Below are 21,854 nucleotides of genomic sequence, written 5' to 3' on the forward strand. Positions count from 1 at the left end.
CAAGTGCTGCTCTCTTTGGGGCTCAAACCATTTCAGCACCATGGCGCTGTCCACCAAGTGCTGCTCTCTTTGGGGCTCAAACCATTTCAGCACCATGGCGCTGTCCACCAAGTGCTGCTCTCTTTGGGGCTCAAACCATTTCAGCACCATGGCGCTGTCTTCCAAGTGCTGCTCTCTTTGGGGCTCAAACCATTTCAGCACCATGGCGCTGTCCTCCAAGTGCTGCTCTCTTTGGGGCTCAAACCATTTCAGCACCATGGCGCTGTCCACCAAGTGCTGCTCTCTTTGGGGCTCAAACCATTTCAGCACCATGTCGGTGTCTTCCAAGTGCTGCTGTCTTTGTGGTCTTCCAAGCTCTCTTTGGGGCTCAAACCATTTCAGCACCATGTCGGTGTCTTCCAAGTGCTGCTCTCTTTGGGGCTCAAACCATTTCAGCACCATGTCGGTGTCTTCCAAGTGCTGCTCTCTTTGGGGCTCAAACCATTTCAGCACCATGTCGGTGTCTTCCAAGTGCTGCTCTCTTTGGGGCTCAAACCATTTCAGCACCATGGCGCTGTCTTCCAAGTGCTGCTCTCTTTGGGGCTCAAACCATTTCAGCACCATGTCGGTGTCTTCCAAGTGCTGCTCTCTTTGGGGCTCAAACCATTTCAGCACCATGGCGCTGTCTTCCAAGTGCTGCTCTCTTTGGGGCTCAAACCATTTCAGCACCATGGCGCTGTCTTCCAAGTGCTGCTCTCTTTGGGGCTCAAACCATTTCAGCACCATGTCGGTGTCTTCCAAGTGCTGCTCTCTTTGGGGCTCAAACCATTTCAGCACCATGTCGGTGTCTTCAGCACCATGTGCTGTGCTGCTCTTTTGGGGCTCAAACCATTTCAGCACCATGGCGGTGTCTGCTGCTCTTTTGGGGCTCAAACCATTTCAGCACCATGTCGGTGTCTTCCAAGTGCTGCTCTCTTTGGGGCTCAAACCATTTCAGCACCATGCGGTGTCTTCCAAGTGCTGCTCTTTTGGGGCTCAAACCATTTCAGCACCATGGCGGTGTCTTCCAAGTGCTGCTCTCTTTGGGGCTCAAACCATTTCAGCACCATGGCGCTGTCTTCCAAGTGCTGCTCTCTTTGGGGCTCAAACCATTTCAGCACCATGGCGCTGTCTTCCAAGTGCTGCTCTCTTTGGGGCTCAAACCATTTCAGCACCATGGCGCTGTCCACCAAGTGCTGCTCTCTTTGGGGCTCAAACCATTTCAGCACCATGGCGCTGTCTTCCAAGTGCTGCTCTCTTTGGGGCTCAAACCATTTCAGCACCATGTCGGTGTCTTCCAAGTGCTGCTCTCTTTGGGGCTCAAACCATTTCAGCACCATGGCGCTGTCTTCCAAGTGCTGCTCTCTTTGGGGCTCAAACCATTTCAGCACCATGTCGGTGTCTTCCAAGTGCTGCTCTCTTTGGGGCTCAAACCATTTCAGCACCATGTCGGTGTCTTCCAAGTGCTGCTCTCTTTGGGGCTCAAACCATTTCAGCACCATGGCGCTGTCCACCAAGTGCTGCTCTCTTTGGGGCTCAAACCATTTCAGCACCATGGCGCTGTCTTCCAAGTGCTGCTCTCTTTGGGGCTCAAACCATTTCAGCACCATGTCGGTGTCTTCCAAGTGCTGCTCTCTTTGGGGCTCAAACCATTTCAGCACCATGTCGGTGTCTTCCAAGTGCTGCTCTCTTTGGGGCTCAAACCATTTCAGCACCATGGCGGTGTCTTCCAAGTGCTGCTCTCTTTGGGGCTCAAATCATTTCAGCACCATGCATGTAAGTGCTGTATGGGGCTCAAACCATTTCAGCACCATGTCGGTGTCTTCCAAGTGCATCTCTTGGGGCTCAAACCATTTCAGCACCATGGCGCTGTCTTCTGTTTGTCAAACCATTTCAGCACCATGAACACCAAGTGCTGCTCTTTTGGGGCTCAAACCATTTCAGCACCATGGCGCTGTCTTCCAAGTGCTGCTTTTTGGGGCTCAAATTTCAAAGGATTTTGGTGCTGCTAACTTTGGGGCTCAAACCATTTCAGCACCATGTGAAGTGCTGCTCTCTTTGGGGCTCAAACCATTTCAGCACCATGGCGGTGTCTTCCAAGTGCTGCTCTCTTTGGGGCTCAAATCATTTCAGCACCATGGCGCTGTCCACCAATGCATACTGTACACAGATACTGAACTGCCATCACACACACACACACACACACACACATGCATGTACTGTATGCATCCATACACACAAACATACATGCACACACACACTTTCTCTGTTTGTCACTTATTTCCGATGAACACCAAGATGGTTGAAACTTCAATCACCTTTTAACTTTTCTAAATAAAGGATTTTGGTGGAGCTAACGAGTGCACACATCAGTGAAGGAATGAAGCAGAATGGTGGCGACACACAGCCTTAGATGATCTAAGAGTAGGTAGATGCACGATATATTGGTGAACATATCAGAATCGTCCGATACTAGCTGAAAATGCCAACATCGGTATCGGCCTGATGTCTAGTTTAACGCCGATGATGACCTATATAATGACCCCACGTAAAATGTTGCTCTAGCAGTGCAACACAGCATCCCTAACCAGCCCACAATGTCTGCTGTGTGGATCGAGCAGTCAACAAGTCCAGCAGTACAACACACATCTATTAACGCCAAGATAATAGAATTCATTGTCCTTGACAATCAACCGTTCCCTGTCGTGGGTGATGTTGGCATTCTCAACTGATCGAGCACCAGTACACACTAACGTTACCAAGTGCGCTATTGTTCAGATGTTGCCCTACCGGAGTTACACAGTAATAGCGTCACTGCTATTATCTTCATGACATACTATGGAACGCCGTTTGGGTCAAAAAAGATACACCTCAAATACCATTATTTGACGAATTAAATAAGCTCTTAATTTGACGCGTCAAATAACGCAGTTCTATTATACAATGTTGTGTGTTCTGAATTTGCACGTGCAAGCCAAGCGCCACCACTACTATCAGTAGCACTGTCAAAGCTGTACAAAAAAAAGTATGAAAACAAACAAACGCGAACAATGTGTTTACAATACCGCTTTTGGTAATAAAGCATTATTTCTTCGACCGCAACTTCGCAACTGGGTTAGCTAGCTAGCTTTAGCTTGGTACTTAGATAGCGCCAATACAACCAGGCTGAAAACAATAGCGCCAATACAACCAGGCTGAAAACAATGACCAGTTGAAACTGCAGTCATTTAAACTATTCTTATTAACGATTTAGGAATCCTTGTGCGTATTAGCTAGGTTGTCACTTGTTGTTCGCCTGTTGAAATTGAGCTTCAGTTCATGAAAATAAATAGCTAGCCAGCTACTTAACCCTGTTGCCCAAAGCAGCCAGCTAGCTTCATCTGGCTAGTGAGACCTGACAGGGTTTTATGTGTTGTGAAGCTAGCCACATTAACGATTAGACACAATAGTGGAATTTACGGTTCGCCTTCAAAATAAAAGTATATCTTTGAAATTGATGCAGGTTACAATTGGTGGAATCATGCCATATTTAGACTAGATAATGTTAAATAAGGTTGTAATGTGAAGCAATGAAATGGGGTATCTGTCTACTCGGTGACACCCACAGGGCACAACTATGAAGAGTTTACGCAAATATTAGCGTTGTAGCTTTTTATCGCGGGACTTTGACTGTGTGAAATCCCCTCCCCAGTCAGCCTATTGTGTGTGTTGACATTCATATTGCACTGCACATCTTTACCTCAAGATTGGGGATCAATGAAATGTGGTATCAGTCTACTCAATACCCAATATATTTTTTCCCAACGTCCTCCTCAGAGTTATCAGACTCCAAACATCCACGCAGTATTGTTTTTCCTCGCGAATAGTGTTCAATACACATGAGTTGACAATAAATGTGGCTCAATTCACAGTTGTTTCAGAGTCCCGCAATAAGAGCTACGACACTAATGTTCTCTTGGTGTCATTGAATAGCCTGATATGTCATTGATCAACAATCCATAGGTAAGGCTGTACAGTGAAATAATGCCCCCAATGCAATCCTAAAGTATAATACATCCAGTGTGATTATATTATTATAACAGATTTTTGTCAAATTAACAAATTATTGTCTTTTGTTGATTTTATATAACATTACAATCTCGTTTAGCATGATCTATTCAATTATGGCATAATTCTACTATTTGTATTCATTTGCATCACTGTCAATGACATACTTTTATTTTGAAGGCTAACCACAAAGTCCACTATTGTGGCTAATCCTTATTGTGGCTAGCTTCACATAGATGGGTCCGACCACCATTAATCAAATAAGAACGGTCTTATAAATTAGGGTTATTTTAGATGATGACACCTAGCTATATAGTTAGCTAGCTATAGCTACTGAAACAGATTATGTCGTTTTGCTATGTTTTTGGGGAAGAACTTTGTTTGCATCCATCAGCTAGTTAGCTTTTTTTATGACCAACACTGTAGGTGCAAGACAACTTTACCAGCATCATAGCATACGTATCGATAAATCGTTGTGACATATGAAATACGAGTGATAGTGTTGTAATCAATGTGTAATAACTATGTAAAACATTTATGAACGCGGTAAATTATTATGTGACGTGCAGTCATATTCAGGTCCAACAAGCTTACTTGACGTGTATCATTTTCGACATACAAAGACCCAAACGGCGTTCCATGGAAATCCTGGTTGACAATGAAATGACTGAACAAATGAACAATGAAACAGCACAGCAAGTAAGTGAAAGAAATAGGCTTTGATTATGTTTTACTGGTAATGGGGACATGCCAACAAAATAACTATTTGGTCTGTGTGTGTGTGTGTGTGTGTGTGTGTGTGTGTGTGTGTGTGTGTGTGTGTGTGTGTGTGTGTGTGTGTGTGTGTGTGTGTGTGTGTGTAACCTTTATTTAACTAGGCAAGTCAGTTAAGAACAAATTCTTATTTGCAATGAAGGCCTACCCCGGCCAAACCTAGACAACGCTGGGCCAATTGTGCGCCACCTTATGGGACTCCCAATCACGACCGGATGTGATACAGCCTGGATTCGAACCAGGGACTGTAGTGATGCCTCTTGCACTGAGATGCAGTGCCTTACATGGAACCCAAACCGGCTTTGCCCGTGCCCCATCGCGCATAAATGTATTTTGTCCCCCCACACCAAACGCGATCACAACACGCAGGTTAAAATATCAAAACAAACTCATAACCAATTATATTAATTAGGGGACAGGTCGAAAAGCATTAAACATTTATGGCAATTTAGATAGTTAGCTTGCACTTGCTAGCTAATTTGTCCTATTTAGCTAGTTTGCTGTTGCCAGCTAATTTGTCCTGGGATATAAACATTGAGTTGTTATTTTACCTGAAATGCACAAGGTCCTCTACTCAGCCAATTAATCCACACATAAAACGGTCAACCGAATAGTTTCTAGTCATCTCTCCTCCTTCTAGGCTTTTTCTTCTCTGGACTTTATATTGCAATTTGCAACTTTCATAAATTAGGTGCATTACCGCCACTGCTCTCGTTCGTCTTTCAGTCACCCACGTGGGTATAACCAATGAGGAGATGGCACGTGGGTAACTGCTTCTATTAACCAATGAGGAGATGGGAGAGGCAGGACTTGCAGCGCGATCTGCGTCAGAAATAGAACTGCTTTCTATTTTAGCCCTTGGCAACGCAGAAGCTCTTTGGCGCGTGCGAGCAGTGTGGGTGCAATAATTGAAAAACATAGATTTCTACATTTATTTTGCAAAGCTCGCGCATGCGACGCAAGCAGTGTGGTCAGCCTGTTAAATATTGGTTATCGGTATAGTTCTTTTTGGCAAGGAAAATATTGGATATCGGTATCGGCCGATATCAGTGCATCATTATCTAAGAGGAAGGGACCAGTCTGCTCTACTCAAGCCTATAGATCCCAGCTGGTATAAAAACTGATGACTAAGACTAATCTGCTGTCCCAGGTACCACCCACAACCCCTCCCCTATGGAACATTCCAGGAGGATAGAGGGAGCCTAAGACTGGGATCTGGAACGGAATGGCGGCTAGCGTCCGGAGCTCCTTGTAAGGAAGAAGCCCATTAAGGAGAACATCAATATTTCATCGCTCAGAAACATAATTGTGCAAGTTTCTAGCTGCAGGTTCGGGCCATGCCATTAGAGGGCAAACGTCAATACAGGAGGCCCCAGCATTTCTCTCTCCCTCTTTCACACAGGAGGCCTCAGCATCTCTCTCTCTCTCTTTCACACAGGACACCTCGGCATTTCTCTTTCTCTCTCTCACACAGGGCGCCTCAGCATCTCTCTCTCACACAGGACGCCTCAGCATTTCTCTCTCTCTCTTTCACACAGGACGCCCCAGCATCTCCCTTTCTCTCTCTCACACAGGGCGCCTCAGCATCTCTCTCTCACACAGGACGCCTCAGCTTCTCTCTCTCACACAGGACGCCTCAGCATCTCTCTCTCTCACACAGGAGGCCTCAGCATCTCTCTCTCTCTTTCACACAGGACGCCTCAGCATCTCTCTCTCTTTTCACACAGGAGGCCTCAGCATCTCTCTCTCTCTTTCACACAGGACGCCTCAGCATCTCTCTCTCTCTCTTTCACACAGGACACCTCAGCATTTCTCTCTCTCTCTCTCACACAGGGCGCCTCAGCATCTCTCTCTCTCTCTTTCACACAGGACACCTCAGCATCTCTCTCTCTCTCTTTCACACAGGACACCTAAGCATTTCTCTTTCTCTCTCTCACACAGGACGCCTCAGCATCTCTCTCTTTCACACAGGACGCCTCAGCATCTCTCTCTCTCTCTTTCACACAGGACGCCTCAGCATCTCTCGCTCTCTCTCACACAGGACACCTCAGCATCTCTCTCTCTCTCACAGGACGCCTCAGCATCTCTCTCTCTCTCTCTCACAGGACGCCTCAGCATCTCTCTCTCTCACAGGACGCCTCAGCATCTCTCTCTCTCTCTCTCACAGGATGTCCCAGCATCTCTCTCTCTCTCTCTTTCACACAGGACGCCTCAGCATCTCTCTCTCTCTCACACAGGGCGCCTCAGCATCTCTCTCTCACACAGGACGCCTCAGCATCTCTCTCTCGCTCACACAGGACGCCTCAGCATCTCTCTCTCTCTCACAGGACGCCTCAGCATCTCTCTCTCTCTCTCTCTCTCTCTCTCTCTCTCTCTCTCTCTCTCTCTCTCTCTCTCTCTCTCTCTCACAGAATGCCTCAGCATCTCTCTCTCTCTTTCACACAGGATGCCTCAGCATCTCTCTCTCTCACACAGGGCGCCTCAGCATCTCTCTCTCACACAGGATGCCTCAGCATCTCTCTCTCACACAGAATGCCTCAGCATCTCTCTCTCTCTCACACACAGGACGCCTCAGCATCTCTCTCTCTCTCACACAGGGCGCCTCAGCATCTCTCTCTCACACAGGACGCCTCAGCATCTCTCGCTTTCTCTCTCACAGGACGCCTCAGCATCTCTCTCGCTCTCCTTCTGAGGAGCAGTCACTGGAGAGGGCTTTCTCAGGCCGTCAGCAGTTTCTGCTACTTCTACATTAAACAAATCATTAACCATTAGGTAGCCGAGGAAGGAGCATATCCACTCTGCTTCACGTTATCAAATGATCCTTGAGTCCTGTTATTAGTCTCAATGAGGAGTGTGTGTGTGTAGATATGTTTGTAAAATGCAGGATTAGGGTAGCCATACACTCTTAGGAAAAAAGGGTTCCAAAAGGTTTCTCGGTAGATCCCTTCGTAGACGGTTCTAGGGAGAACCTTCAGATGATAAAATGGTTCTTGGTAGAACCATAGAGGATTCTAAGCAGACCCCTTCATAGAGGGTTCTAGGTAGAACCATATCCAGACGGTTCTTTGAAAAAGCCTAGAACCCTCTGCAAAAGGTTCTACCCAGCACCAAAAAGGGTTCCCCTATAGGGACAACACAAAGAACCCTATACGGTACTACTTAGCACCTTTTCTAAGAGTGTACAATACACAGAGTGTGTATGTGAAAGTGTGTTTCTGAGACATCAGTGGATAATGAATAAATCACTTCTACTCTATTAGAGTTCTGTATCTCTGTCCTTGGTTGTAAGTCCTTCCTCATCTGATTACCTCACTGACTCATTGACTGGGTAGCTGTTACAAGGATTGTCCAGCCAAGTGATAGGGATCCTGCGCCAAACACATTAAGTAGACACTCAGATTGTGTCCAAGTTGTGACAATTAAAAGTAAGCAGTGTGCTGTAGCTAAAACAAGCCCACAGAGGTAGCCTATTCTAAAAAGTTTCAAACTATCCAAACTTCCTACTTCTAGAGTTTAATTCCACTCAACAGCCTATTAAAGCGGGAACTACAACGTTGAGCCTTGCATTCTAATGCCTGGTATTTTCCCGCAGTTCTCCACTCTCGCCCTGCGAGTGCCCTTGAAACGAAAGGTCCTCCACCCTCTCTCTCGTCTTGATGCTGTTTAGCAGGCGAAATTTGAAGTCCTCCCGAAAACGCAATCAAGCCGGTTGACAGTCTGCCAACACAATGTGAATGCAAACAACACCTTCGCACCTCTCTCGGTGAGCTCGAGCCCATGGCCAAGTAATTTCACTGACGTCATGGCTTTCGGAGCCCGACAAAACTTGGCCAAGGACCGCTCAAGCCTGCTCAAATTCACATTGCATCAGGAGGTTCTGACCTGACTAAGCCCAGTAGCCTGGTATGTTTGTTTTTTTATCCAACTCTGCTTCTGTTATTCTCACATTTCCTTTATTGAGCAAAAACTCTGCATATCGCCTCTTACTGTGTTATTTAAGTCCGGAAACAAATGAGGCTTTCCCAAAGTCACACTGAAATAGTGTTGATTGCAAATAGGCATTGCGATAGGTTACCCTTTGTCTGGATGATCCCTGGACTATAGTTCAGACCTGTCAATTCAACTCATTCTTTAATTCATCGCCCTCACTGCAGCAACTTCCAACATCTGTTGCAGTGCATTACAATAAACCAACCACTCCACCTTCCCATCTTACCAGAGTGCAGAATCTCTCGGGCGGGTTGCCACAGGTGATGCCGGGCGGGTCCACCTTCACCCGCATGTAGTCCTTCATGGACTGGGCCTTGGGCTGGCATGCATACTGCTCCCACACTGCGCCATCGTCCGTGCTCACCAGGGACTTGCACAGGTCGTACTGGCCCAGCGTCAAGGAGGCAAAGCAGTGCAGGAGGAGCAACACGGCCTGGCGGAGCATGGCACGAGAGTGGTCCGAGGACGAGTGGGGTCTGGCGGAAAAGGGCGAGGGGGGCCACAGTAGTCAGAGTTGAGGCGAAGAGCATGGAACTCGACTGAGGATCATACGGACACAGTAAGTAACTTCGTTGTCACCAAGATGCGTCTGCACGCTCACCTGAGCTTAAGGGGACGTTTGGGGGATGATGGAAAAAATACAAAACGCAAGAGAAATAAAAGTGTTCGAGTTGGCTAAGTCAATTTACAGCCGTTCAACAAACGTGGGCCTACAAATAATCACAGCTCCTTTAGGAAATTACACTTGTGTTTCGATGTCGGATATGGAGAAGTGACAAATAATAGAGCAGGGGGCGTCGAAAGTCAGAGAAACTTCACATCTACTTCAACCATAGTGGCGTCCAGTGCTGCGTTTGCGGTGGTGGGGGTGGTGGTTGGAGAATCAGCAGAACAAATCCATACTTCAGAGGTCCTTTTCGCCTGGGAGAGGTGAGAGCTGCCCGCTAGGGATGATAAGGGAGAGTGGACTACGTCTTTAGATACAGCCATCAGGTCGTGATGTCGCAGCCCGGAGCCTTGCCTCAGTGATTGTCCTGTAAAGTAGAGAGAAATGATATTAGACTGATAGACTGATAGAGGGAGAGAGAGACTACATAGCATAGTTTATCTTGTTCATCACATGTTTCGCTTATTTTATTTTCCAATATTGGACATTTAGGCTACATAACCTAAATTGTATTGGGAGAGTAGGCCTATGACTGAACTTCCCAGAAATTGGACCAAACCATGTAGGCTGACAGAGAGGATATTGTAAGCAAACAGTATGTCATTGTGATCGTGTAGGTGACATATTTCAGAGATCTTATTTTCCAGAAAAGTGTTTAAGTCATATGCAGGGCTTGGTGCCAATGTTCAAAAGGTGGGAATGTGTGGGTGGTGTGGACTTTCAATGATAGAAGGAAAAACATATGAGCTAAAACTTAACTTATGATGTAGCATATGCATTGCGTCTTGGAAGGGGGGGGTTGAAGGAAAGTGAAAAAGTCACTCCACCACCTTGTGCATCAGTTCCATAAAATATGAGGCATCCTAACTTCACCTGCATCGCCATGCATTATATCTGACATAGCATAAAGTATTACACACACCGTCACTCTGCTGTCCTGATTGCGCACCTCCGTAAATGTAACAGTATAGCTTCCGTCCCTCTCCTCGCCCCAACCTGGGCTCGAACCACGGACCCTCTGCCGCCTATGCGCGAGAAATTGAATCGGCATCGCCTTTCCAAATGCTAGATGACCAGAGATAGCAAAATGCGTTTTAATTGGATTAACCCTGTTCACAGTTTGGCTATCTGTCCACAGATATTTTTTTCCCACGAAAATTAGGTAAAGCTAAATTCAGCGTTTAGTTTGAAAGTCGCCAAAGCTGTTCTTCAACTCGAAATACGGTATAGGGGTGTGTCTTATAGTCCTTCTGCTAGCTTCAGCAGCGCGAATCAAAAGTAACAACCATGCAGGCTGCATTTCATTTGGTAGCCTAATAAATAATATTATTTCTAAACATAACATGAAGTGACAACTGTTCTATTGATTGTTGATAGGCCTAATAATATTTAGAATAGTGAGTGGCAATTGAATAGTCTGCATCACTCGAAGTGAGCGGTGCGTTTTAGACTAGGTTTCGTAATCTCGTTTATTTTTTTTAAATCAAACATTTTGACACGTGTCGGATTTGCGACTTACTTAGAACATTCATCTGATCCGGGAGAGCTTCTCTGTCCCTTTATACGACCGCCTCTCTGCCGCGAGCCTTGCACGGCACCATCTACACTATCGGGCTCCTGTCGAGGTGTAGGCTACTGTACTCCACTCCTGTTATCTGGTCTGGTCTCCTTGTTGGTCTTCTCCAGCGGGTAACTTTTTTACTACACCGCGGAAGGCTGCACAGAGTAGAACGGTGTCCAAGATCTGGAAACGGGCGGTTGGGGAAAAAGAGCGTGATTTCCAGCTTGAAGGAGAATCAAAAGTGAAAATATTGACTTTGAGGAAGGGCTGGTGCCCGTTTCTTCTCCTCCCACTTTACAAGCTCGGGTTTACCCGGGATGCTCAAGGGCAGAAAAAAAAATCTTGGTGGAAAATCTCTCTCGTCTACTCCCTGTCCCTCTCTCTCTCTCTCTCTTGTGTACTCACTCACCCCTCTCCCCCTCTTATGTACTCACAAACCCTTCTCTCTCTCTCTTAATGCCTGGGCTAAATCCTTTTCACCATCACTTCCAATCACTTTCAGGGCTTTTATCTGCTAACCTCCGGGGCGGGCGGCGCAACTTCGCTCTCGACGCTTTCTCGCGTGGGCCGACATGCACCAAACTGAACCGTCCCACAGGCCGATCAGCACGCGCTGCTTAAAGGACCTGCGGGGAAGTGGAGCTATAGCCCATGTCGTATCGTTCTGCTCTCTGTCACCGATTCATCCTGTGCGTCCGAGCGGTCCGATAGTTGGATCAGGAAATCGCTAGCAGCAGATAAACCAGAGTTGTTTGCGCGTTTTAGGACGTGTTGGATAGATGGCGGTTTAGATTCGGGACATAAACACTGCTCGGGTTTAACACCATCCATATTGGATTTATATTTTTCAACTGTGCTGTTTCACACAAGTTCTGAACCTTTCTATTCTCATTGTTTCTACAGATTGAAAATAAAATGTTTTGCTAAAAGTATAAATTATATTTTTTATCGATTGACTATGGCTTTTCAAATCACCCAGTATTGCTGTCTGCAGCGTTAAGCGCTAGGTAAATGTTGAAATTCTTCAGCCATTCCTGGACCTGTGACCAAAAACGAGCTACATATGGACAGTACCAAAATAAATGATCTAATGACTGCCTCCTCACAGCAAAATCGACAGAGCTCGGAAGATTGTATCCCCCATATATAACATTCTATTAGTTGCAAGAATTTTGTATAATCATTTAAATTTAAAAATTCAACATTTTGAATCTGGCGTACTTTTGCGTATCTGTTCAGCATAAACCATGTGCCATGGAATCAGTACCTCAAAAATCTTTTCCCAACTTTTTTGCAATCTATAGGGCACGGCTGTCAATGTTTTGGTCCTTATATTAAACTGGTATACTCTTTTATTTATCACAATGTTCTTCAACCAATGATGCTCTTCAATGCAGGAAAGTTCCTTACTTTCTCTCCTTTCCACATTCCTTTTCCGTTTTTGCAGTAATACTGCATTAGTTGGTTGTAATTTGGGTAGAGCAGACATTTCCATATATTTTTGTTGGCTACATTATGTGACATAACTCCACCAGTCCTATTTTTTTATTTATTAAATCATTGAACCTTTATTTAACTGGGCAAGTTAAGAACAAATTCTTATTTACAATGACGGCCTAGGAACAGTGGGTTAACTGCGTTGTTCAGGGGCAGAATGACAGATTTTTTTCCTTGTCAGCTCAGGGATTCAATCCAGCAACTGTTCAGTTACTGGCCCAATGCTCTAACCACTAGGCTACCTGCCACCTCTACGCTCTAACCACCAGGCTACCTGCCACCTCTACGCTCTAACCACTAGGCTACCTGCCACCTCTACGCTCTAACCACTAGGCTACCTGCCACCTCTACACTCTAACCACTAGGCTACCTGCCACCTCTACGCTCTAACCACTAGGCTACCTGCCTCCTCTACACTCTAACTACTAGGCTACCCTGCCACCTCTACACTCTAACCACTAGGCTACCTGCCACCTCTACGCTCTAACCACTAGGCTACCTGCCACCTCTACACTCTAACCACTAGGCTACCTGCCTCCTCTATAGCTACTAGGCTACCCTGCCACTCTACACTTATGGCTTGACCTCTACGCTCTAACCACCAGGCTAAAAAAACACCTCTACGCTCTAACCACTGAGGCTAATATGCCACCTCTACGCTCTAACCACTAGGCTACCTGCCACCTCTACACTCTAACCACTTAGGCTACCTGCCACCTCTACTCTTTGACCACTAGGCTACCTGCCTCCTCTACACTCTAACTACTAGGCTACCCTGCCACCTCTACACAACCACCAGGCTACCTGCCACCTCTACACTCTAACCACTAGGCTACCTGCCACCTCTACACTTAACCACAGGCTGCCACCTCTACACTCTAACCACTAGGCTACCCTGACCACACTGGGAAACCAGGCTACCTGCCACCTCTACACTCTAACCACTAGGCTACCTGCCGCACTTATAGCTCTGGCTAGCATTAGTTTATGTTGTTGATGTGCATAACTGCAATAAAAAAAAACACACTTACCACTTACCAGATGATGATAATATGAAACTTATTCTTAAAAAGGGAGAAGCAAACAAATTTAGTAGCAACATCCTCTTTGATAGCACCCGCTGCAGCCACTGCAAACTAGCCGACAACAAAAGCTATCTAGCTAGACCATGGGAAAACTACTGCTCGCTATTGCTTAGTGACCTGTTAAGCTATCTAGCTAGACCATGGGAAAACTACTGCTCGCTATTGCTTAGTGACCTGTTAAGCTATCTAGCTAGACCATGGGAAAACTACTGCTCGCTATTGCTTAGTGACCTGTTAAGCTATCTAGCTAGACCATGGGAAAACTACTGCTCGCTATTGCTCAGTGACCTGTTAAGCTATCTAGCTAGACCATGGGAAAACTACTGCTCGCTATTGCTCAGTGACCTGTTAAGCTATCTAGCTAGACCATGGGAAAACTACTGCTCGCTATTGCTCAGTGACCTGTTAAGCTATCTAGCTAGACCATGGGAAAACTACTGCTCGCTATTGCTCAGTGACCTGTTAAGCTATCTAGCTAGATACTAGCTAACATTAGCGAGCTGAATCCTAGCTCTCAAATTCTTGAAGACAGTGCAAAGAAACAATTGCTGCCTTGCTGCAATATCTCTGGCTTTTTGCTGTGCATAACTAGTTAGCTACCTCTCCTGTGTATGACAAGAATTTGACAGGGAGAGTAGGAGGGGCTATGCTGAAACTGAGCTACAGATGAACTCATTGGTCAATTACAATCAGAACGCGGACAGAAACACCAACTTACCTGAACAGGCTGAAATTCCAGGCTTTTTTTTTTTTTTACAATTTGTTTAAATTTCTGTTTTATTTCGACCTCATAGTGTGGAAATATCATCCCAAACTCATTTTAGATGTTTAGACTGCACTGTCCTTTTAACATTTGTTTTAAGCCTTTCCAGAAAAGAGAATTAGATAAAAACAAATCTGACAATGGTGCTGGACCATCTGACATAAAAAGAAAAGGGGAAAATATTATGTAAAAAAAAAATGGCAATAAAGGTTCAAATCCAGGTCATGTGACATGATTAACCAAAACACAGGGCCCTACTATAAATCTACAGTGTAGCTCTATTAGCAGTGTGCCTCAGCAGGGTGTTTCACTGTTATTGATGCTGGGGGATGAAGGTAGGCATAATTTAATTTTAAAAATATCAAGCCCCTCGTTCATCACCATCATCACTGCTGACATTTGAATGAAGTTACATTGAAGTGGATCTAGTAGAGTGTAAAACTATTGGAATATACAATATTCAATCGTTTACCAGGTTGTACCTGTTTTGATCACCATTATACAGTAAAACCTTGAGAATTGGGAGGGGTAGTATTGTCAAAGACAGTACAGTATGAAGATAGGCAAAACCTGCTTATCCAATAGAAATCCCCGATCACACTTGTAGGTGATATCATGGCTCGCTAAGCTCATGAGTAGAAACACGTCATCTGGTCTAACGGTCGTCTCGCGCCGAGCTGCGCATTTGCAGGCAATCAAAGACACTCCTTCGATATAAAGTTGTTTTTGATGAAATTGGAAATGTGTCACTTTGTTGGAGTAATAACATCTTCAACTACTTACAACATTGTCTCGAATTTAGGTTGTGCCTTTAGATTTTGAGAAATTGAACAACTAAGAAAGAATTTTCACATCTCTCATTGACTTCTCAAACCCTAAATCCCGGCCTGGTCGGTTTCGCAAGCGTTCCCGGAAGTCTCGCGATGTTGTGCATCTGGGTTTAGAAACTGGTATTATCAAATTATTCACCCTTGATGTAACAAAAGCTGCAGTTTAGAGAAGCAATCAATATGATATATTGTTTCCATAGGCCTAACCATCTCAAGCAAGACCAAAGACCACCAAATAAATTGACGTGCATTTGAGTAGAGTAGAGAATAGTTTTATTGATCCCAACTTGGGAAATTATTTTATCACCTCAAGCATCATCAACGATTACAAGGATAAGACAAGGCTTAAGGACAAACACATAATAAAAAACACATAAGACACCTGCATGCTGCACCTTCGTAGCCAGAAAGATAGAGACCAATAATTTAGCATACCTTAATTAGCAATACAAAGTCCAATAATTTGACTACAACCAGAAAGTGGAATAGAAAAACATACGTGTCAATAATATCCTAAATGAGATCATTCATTGACGTATTTATTGATGCTGAAATGTTCTGATGCCAAAAGTCTCGTTTAAAGTGAACTGGATTTGATGTGACCAAAGTAGCTAATGTCAGTGACAGTGCTGACGCCAGGAAAATGACCAAATCTAAATCATGTGTGGGCCTTTGAAAAAGATGTCAGGGCTCATATCATATGGACAGCTATTCTAACTTTGATGAATGCCACATCCTAATGTATGTTATGTGACTCCAAGCGATCACGGGCCAATTTAGCCTGTTCATTTACTTATTTTCTCAACTGTCATCGGCATTTTAGAGTGTTTACATGAAGACTTCATTACAGAGTAAAACATTTTTTTTTTGTAGATGGGTGAAGGGGGCTCAGTTGGGCATTGCAAGGGTTAAGAAGAATCTGAAAGATGTGAGAAAGACAGAGGAGACGCGGCAAGGACAAACTATCGATCAACGCCATGCTGTACTGTCAGTGTTCCCAGATAGAGGTTCAGAGTTCCCTTCCAAATACACGTCTCTCTCTTTCTACCTCTCTCTCGTTGTCCAAAATCACCATAAAAAAAGTGGTAAACCAGAAAAGCCCATGACATTGTTATTACACCATAGCCTATTGTAGCTTCGGGTTCTTATCTTGTAATACATGTCACAGCTTTTAACTGTTTGAAGTGCAATGCAGCTGTACAAACTGTCAGTCCGCTTTAGCACCATGGACAGCGCCTTCAGAATGGCTGGCGATGCGTGGCTAGTGACGCGCTGTCCATGTTCAAATACCCTTCTGAAGTTGTCTTCAAAGCTGGTTTGTTTTTGTGACATCCACAATCAAAGATTGAGTCAAAGAGTTTGATAACTTATCAATCTATAGTTTAAATGAAAGCAACAGCCTACAACTTGGTTATGAAAAAAAAATGTGTTGTGATTATTGTGCCATTATTATGACAGGCCTATACCTAAAAAACAAAACATTACAATTTGCCAGGGGTGCAACTTTCACTGGGGACGGGGTCATATCTCCCCCACACTCCGAAATTGCACCCCCCCCCCCCCAGTTTTATCATTGCTATAGAAAATATCATTGGCGTGCTTTAGGACCATGCGGACGATTCCGAGCAGTCCGGTAGGCTGGAATCAGGACTGAGTTGACACCACAGAGTGGGCTGATAGGCTGTGTGAAGGCCAAGCTTCTGGAAGGCTGGCTGAACCAGCACGGGGGAGTTGAGCATAGTTCAGTGTGTATGTGTTTCAGTGTGTATGTGCTTTCAGTGTGTATGTGCTTTCAGTGTGTATGTGTTTCAGTGTGTATGTGCTTTCAGTGTGTATGTGCTTTCATCGAGTTGTAAAAACAAGCAGAGCAGAAACTGGCTACTCTTTAGTTGACTGAAGCAAGGTAACTGCTGTTTAACTTAACAGAGGAAAAAAACTAAACTTGTGTTTATTCGCAGTGCTGAGCTGGTATTGTAATTAACATGTACAGTAATGTTAGCTAATGTTTCATCCCCTAAGCTATGCTAGCTGGTAGCTACCACAGCCAGGTCAGCTCTATTCTCTAGTTATCTGTCAGGTAGCGATATGAGGTGGCTATTGTTACTATTTAACAGCTGTTGTTTGTATGAACAATTTTTATAGCCTTTGTTTTGTCCTGTTTCAGAAGTAAATTAACTTGGCTAGCTTTCACCAGTTGATGTACCGTTAGAGAGCGAGCTGGCCAAAAGTTGGCTAACATTAGCTATTCTTTTTGCCTCAATCACACCTGACCTGAATCAAACAATGAAACCATCGGCCAAACAATTGAAGATTGATATTCTGAACGAGTTTTATTAATCCGTATGGCAATGTAACGTTATTAATTTGTTAGTATCCCTAGCTAATTCCCTACTTTTCACACTGACACATTAATAAACAGCTCTAACATTACAGGCTTCACTGTCATAGCACCCCGCTACTGCAAGAACTGGTCCCATGGTCCCAAACCCAACCGCAGTCACACAATGTTATTTTAGACATATGTGACTCCGGTCACTTGCCAGCCAAGGTGCCAGCTATTTTGCGCCCTAAATTACCAGAGATTCTCACAGCCATTATATTGTATTACTGGGCTATATCAGCCAATATGCTAGATGTAGTTTGAAGAGAGCAGATTTGGAGACACTTGCACTTTCTCTTAAGCTATTTTTATAGCCTGTATTTTAGGAGTGGGAAGATGTTCAGATAGAGAAATATGAGTGATCAGTATTTAGGCCTATTTCTAGGCAATGTAGTAAACTATAGCCTAACCATAGGCCTATTTAGGAAGTCAATGGAAAGATAACTGTTCCGTGCTTCTCCACCCATGCATAGACTATAGCCCACTCTATTTAATTGAGACCATACGCGCAGCTGATTTTGCAGGTACGGCTACTGAACTTAAAGCCGAAAGAATGATGACAGCAACACTTGCTACATTTTGCATACGATATAGCCTACCTTTTATGAGGATGATTTGCAGACAGAGACAAATAAATGGGTAATCAATAGTTATTGAAAATGGAAAGGCTCAACGCTCTCTCACCAAAGTAGCCTAACCTATGTGCCTTTTCCTTTTCAATGATGATAACTTTTTTTGATCGCATTTCGACTCACGTTGGTTGAGTGCCCTCCACTTCTTTCCGTTATCTATATTTATTTACAGACACTGTAGTAAACTACAGTCTAATCATATTTAAGTTCATTTAATATTCAAGTTAACTCAAAAGTCACTCGCACATCTGATCTCTTTTTTTTTCAGGGAGGTATTTATTATTATTTTTTGGTTGGTGACGTCGGGTCCGGGTGCTGGCTCGTCAGGCTCCCACGACTCAGCCGACTCGGGTGCTGCTGCCGAAGGAACCGGGGATGCCTCAGCTGGCTCGTCAGGCTCCCACGACTCAGCCGACTCGGGTGCTGCTGCCGAAGGAACCGGGGATGCCTCAGCTGGCTCGTCAGGCTCCCACGACTCAGCCGACTCGGGTGCTGCTGCCGAAGGAACCGGGGATGCCTCAGCTGGCTCGTCAGGCTCCCACGACTCAGCCGACTCGGGTGCTGCTGCCGAAGGAACCAGGGAGGCCTCAGCTGGCTTGTCAGGCTTCCATGCCTTAGCTGGCTCGAGAGGTATTCTTGCCTCGGTTGGCTTGGCAGGCTCCCATCCCACATCATGCCTCAGCCAGCTTGTCATGCTTCAGCTGGCTCGTCAGGCTCCCACACCTCAGCCAGCTTGTAGGCTCCCATGCCTCAGCCGGCGAGTTTGGGGAAGGTGCTTAAAAGGAGGTTGGACCTGAAGCCGGAGATTGCTGAGTTTTTGCAAATTAAAGGAAAATATGTAGATTTCCTTCATCTGCAAGATAAAGAATGGCTGGCTGATTTTGCCTTCACCGTGGACATAATGGCCCTCATGAATGAACTGAATTCCCAACTACAAGGGAAGGGCCTTTTGCACATCAGATGTACAGCCTTGTCAAATCCTTCAAGGGACAATTACTCCTCCTGACTCGCCAAGTAGAAGTCAACAATCTCACCCACCTTCTGACGCTACTAGTCTGTTCCCTATCAGATGACCAGTGGGAGAAGTATACATCGCTCCTGCGTGCTTTGAGAGGTGAGTGTTCTCGTCGTTTTGAGGATTTCAAAGTGTTGGAAAATGTCATGCTGTTGGTTTTCTCTCCTTTCACCTTCAATGTGGATAACGCTCCCACTGACCTGCAACTTGAGCTTATCGATCTTCAGTCTGATGCAGTGATTGGAGAACTATTCAAAACAATGTCACTGACGAGGTTCTATGCATCTCTTGATGAACACAACTTTCCAAAGATTAGGAATCATGCCCAGTGTCACGCCCTGACCATAGAGAGCCTTTTTGTTCTCTATTTTGGTTAGGTTGGGGTGTGACTAGGGTGGGTGATCTAGTGCATTTATTTCTATGTTGGCCTGGTATGGTTCCCAATCAGATGCAGCTGTTTATATTTAGGCAGCCATTTCCCCACTGTGTTTTGTGGGATCTTGTTTCTGTGTTGCTGCCGGTGAGCACTGCTTGAACTTCACGGTTCATTTGCTGTTTATTGGTTTAGTGAGTTTCCTTTATTAAACATGTGGTACCCAAATCATGCTGCAGTATATTTCCAGTTCGTACGACGATCTTGGCACTCAGAAGATGTTGGTACTGTGTGGGTAACCTATGTATGTGAACAGACATTTTCAGTGATGAAACATAACAAGTCAAGGCACAGATAATCTCTTCCTGACCTCTCACCTCTCAGCAATCCTGCGCATAGCGATGTCAGAAACTATACCTGACTTCACTGCTCTAGTCAATGCCCATCAGAGACTTCACTCCTCACACTGATTGAGTAGTTTAACTGTAATGTTGAGGTCTCTCTCTTTCTTGTGTTTTTGTGCATACCCGTTAAGAGGAGTTCTGTCCGTGGTGATGAATGCACAGTGTATTTTTCCCTCCGTGTAGTTCATTGCATGTTGAATAATGAAAATACCTACCAGAAGGAGAACATGGATGTGGTTTATTTCTGTTCATATCTGGACGTGGTTTACAGTAGATATATCTGTCAACAGAGTCATACACATTATGTATAACCCTGTAATATGATTCTGGCCCGCGATGGCAAAAATATATTCTAACGTGGCCCTCCATGGAAAATAATTGCCCAGGCCTGGGCTAACGCATACAAAGCAGAAATAGGCCCATTTCCAAAGAACCTGTGGGACAAAGTCGTCTGTCTGACCGCCCGCACCATGAAAAATGCTGAATGGAGCCCTCTAGTGCAGTTAGTACACAACACTACGCTCATCATGTGGTGACGGGTCTCAGCAGGGTCAGGCAGCCAGGGAAGACCAGTCTGTGATGGAGGTGAGGTGAATGTTTTCAGATACAACACTTTATTCTCTCTGTGCAATAAACACTGGACAAGCCAGATGCTATTTTAAGGCAGCCTGACAAACCTCCAAAGCTGATTTCCAAATGTTATCCAGTGTTGACAGAGGCGATAAAACAAACCAGGAAGACCTGGCAGAAGCTGTTGATGATGAGTGGATACAGATACAGTGGGGCAAAAAAGTATTTAGTCAGCCACCAATTGTGCAAGTTCTCCCACTTAAAATGATGAGTGAGGCCTGTAATTTTCATCATAGGTACAACTATGACAGACAAAATGAGAAAAAAAATCCAGAAAATCACATTGTAGGATTTGTAATGAATTTATTTGCAAATTATGGTGGAAGAACTTGCACAATTGGTGGTTGACTAAATACTTTTTTTGCCCCACTGTACATACATACATACCTACATACATACATAAATACATTTAAAAACATATGCATACATATCTTTTATTAAAATATATATTTCCTTTATACCCTACCACTCCTCCCCCAATTGGAGCAGAAGGGCCCATAAGCCATGACGTCCCCTGAATGGCGCGTCCCCTAGCAGGCTAGCAGACTGTTAGCTGAATAGATCCATCGCCCAATTTCTTGGGCCGCTATATCTATTTTGCCAATTGGACTTGGACCCCTCTGCTACTCGAAACCCTACTAATCCATCACGACTGGTCAATCGACATCACCGCATGCGGAGGCTAAAACAGACTTTCCTCCATCGCAATGTCCCTCTAAGGCTCTTCTGCTAGCTTCCTATCCCGGGCTGCTAGGTTTCTGAATCGCCGTGTCTCCAGCCAGCCCAACCACTCACTGGACCCCAATGATCACTCGGCTACGCATGCCTCTCCCTAATATCAATATGTCTTGTCCATTACTGTCCTGCTTAGTGATTGTCTTATTTCACTGTAGAGCCTCTAGCCCTGCTCTATATGTCTTAACCAATCATTTAGTTCCACCTCCCACATATGCGGTGACATCACCTGATTTAAACATCTCTAGAGACAATATCTCTCTCATCATTACTCAATGCCTAGGTTTACCTCCAATGTTCTATTCTATCACGCCCAGAAACTTGCTCCTTTTTACGACCAGTTCTGATAACCTTTAGCCGTACCCTTATCCTACTCCTCCTCTGTTCCTCTGGTGATGTAAAGGTTCATCCATGCCCTGCAGTGCCTAGCTCCACTCCAACTCTCCAGGTGCT

The 21,854-nt window shown here is 44.9% G+C and overlaps 1 protein-coding gene across 9 annotated transcripts in view; it reads right to left on the minus strand.

The window, feature by feature from the left end:
- LOC118370628 (netrin-G2-like) overlaps positions 1-11,860 on the minus strand; it is a 132,485-nt gene extending 120,625 nt beyond the window's left edge. For 6 of the 9 annotated variants that reach the window (XM_052521647.1, XM_052521644.1, XM_052521642.1 and 3 more), the window contains exons 1-2: positions 11,016-11,850; positions 9,056-9,863 (exon numbers count right to left, since the gene is read on the minus strand). In XM_052521647.1, the coding sequence (XP_052377607.1) occupies positions 9,056-9,274 (219 nt within the window). In that variant the 5' untranslated portion in view covers positions 9,275-9,863; positions 11,016-11,850. Of the gene's footprint in view, positions 1-9,055; positions 9,864-11,015 lie in introns of all 9 variants that reach the window. The other 3 variants (XM_052521640.1, XM_052521639.1, XM_052521641.1) reach the window with 2 other exon arrangements.
- Positions 11,861-21,854: the final 9,994 nt, after the last annotated feature.

The sequence above is a fragment of the Oncorhynchus keta genome, chromosome 6, assembly GCF_023373465.1.
Source record: "Oncorhynchus keta strain PuntledgeMale-10-30-2019 chromosome 6, Oket_V2, whole genome shotgun sequence".
Classification (NCBI taxonomy): Eukaryota; Metazoa; Chordata; class Actinopteri; order Salmoniformes; family Salmonidae; genus Oncorhynchus; species Oncorhynchus keta.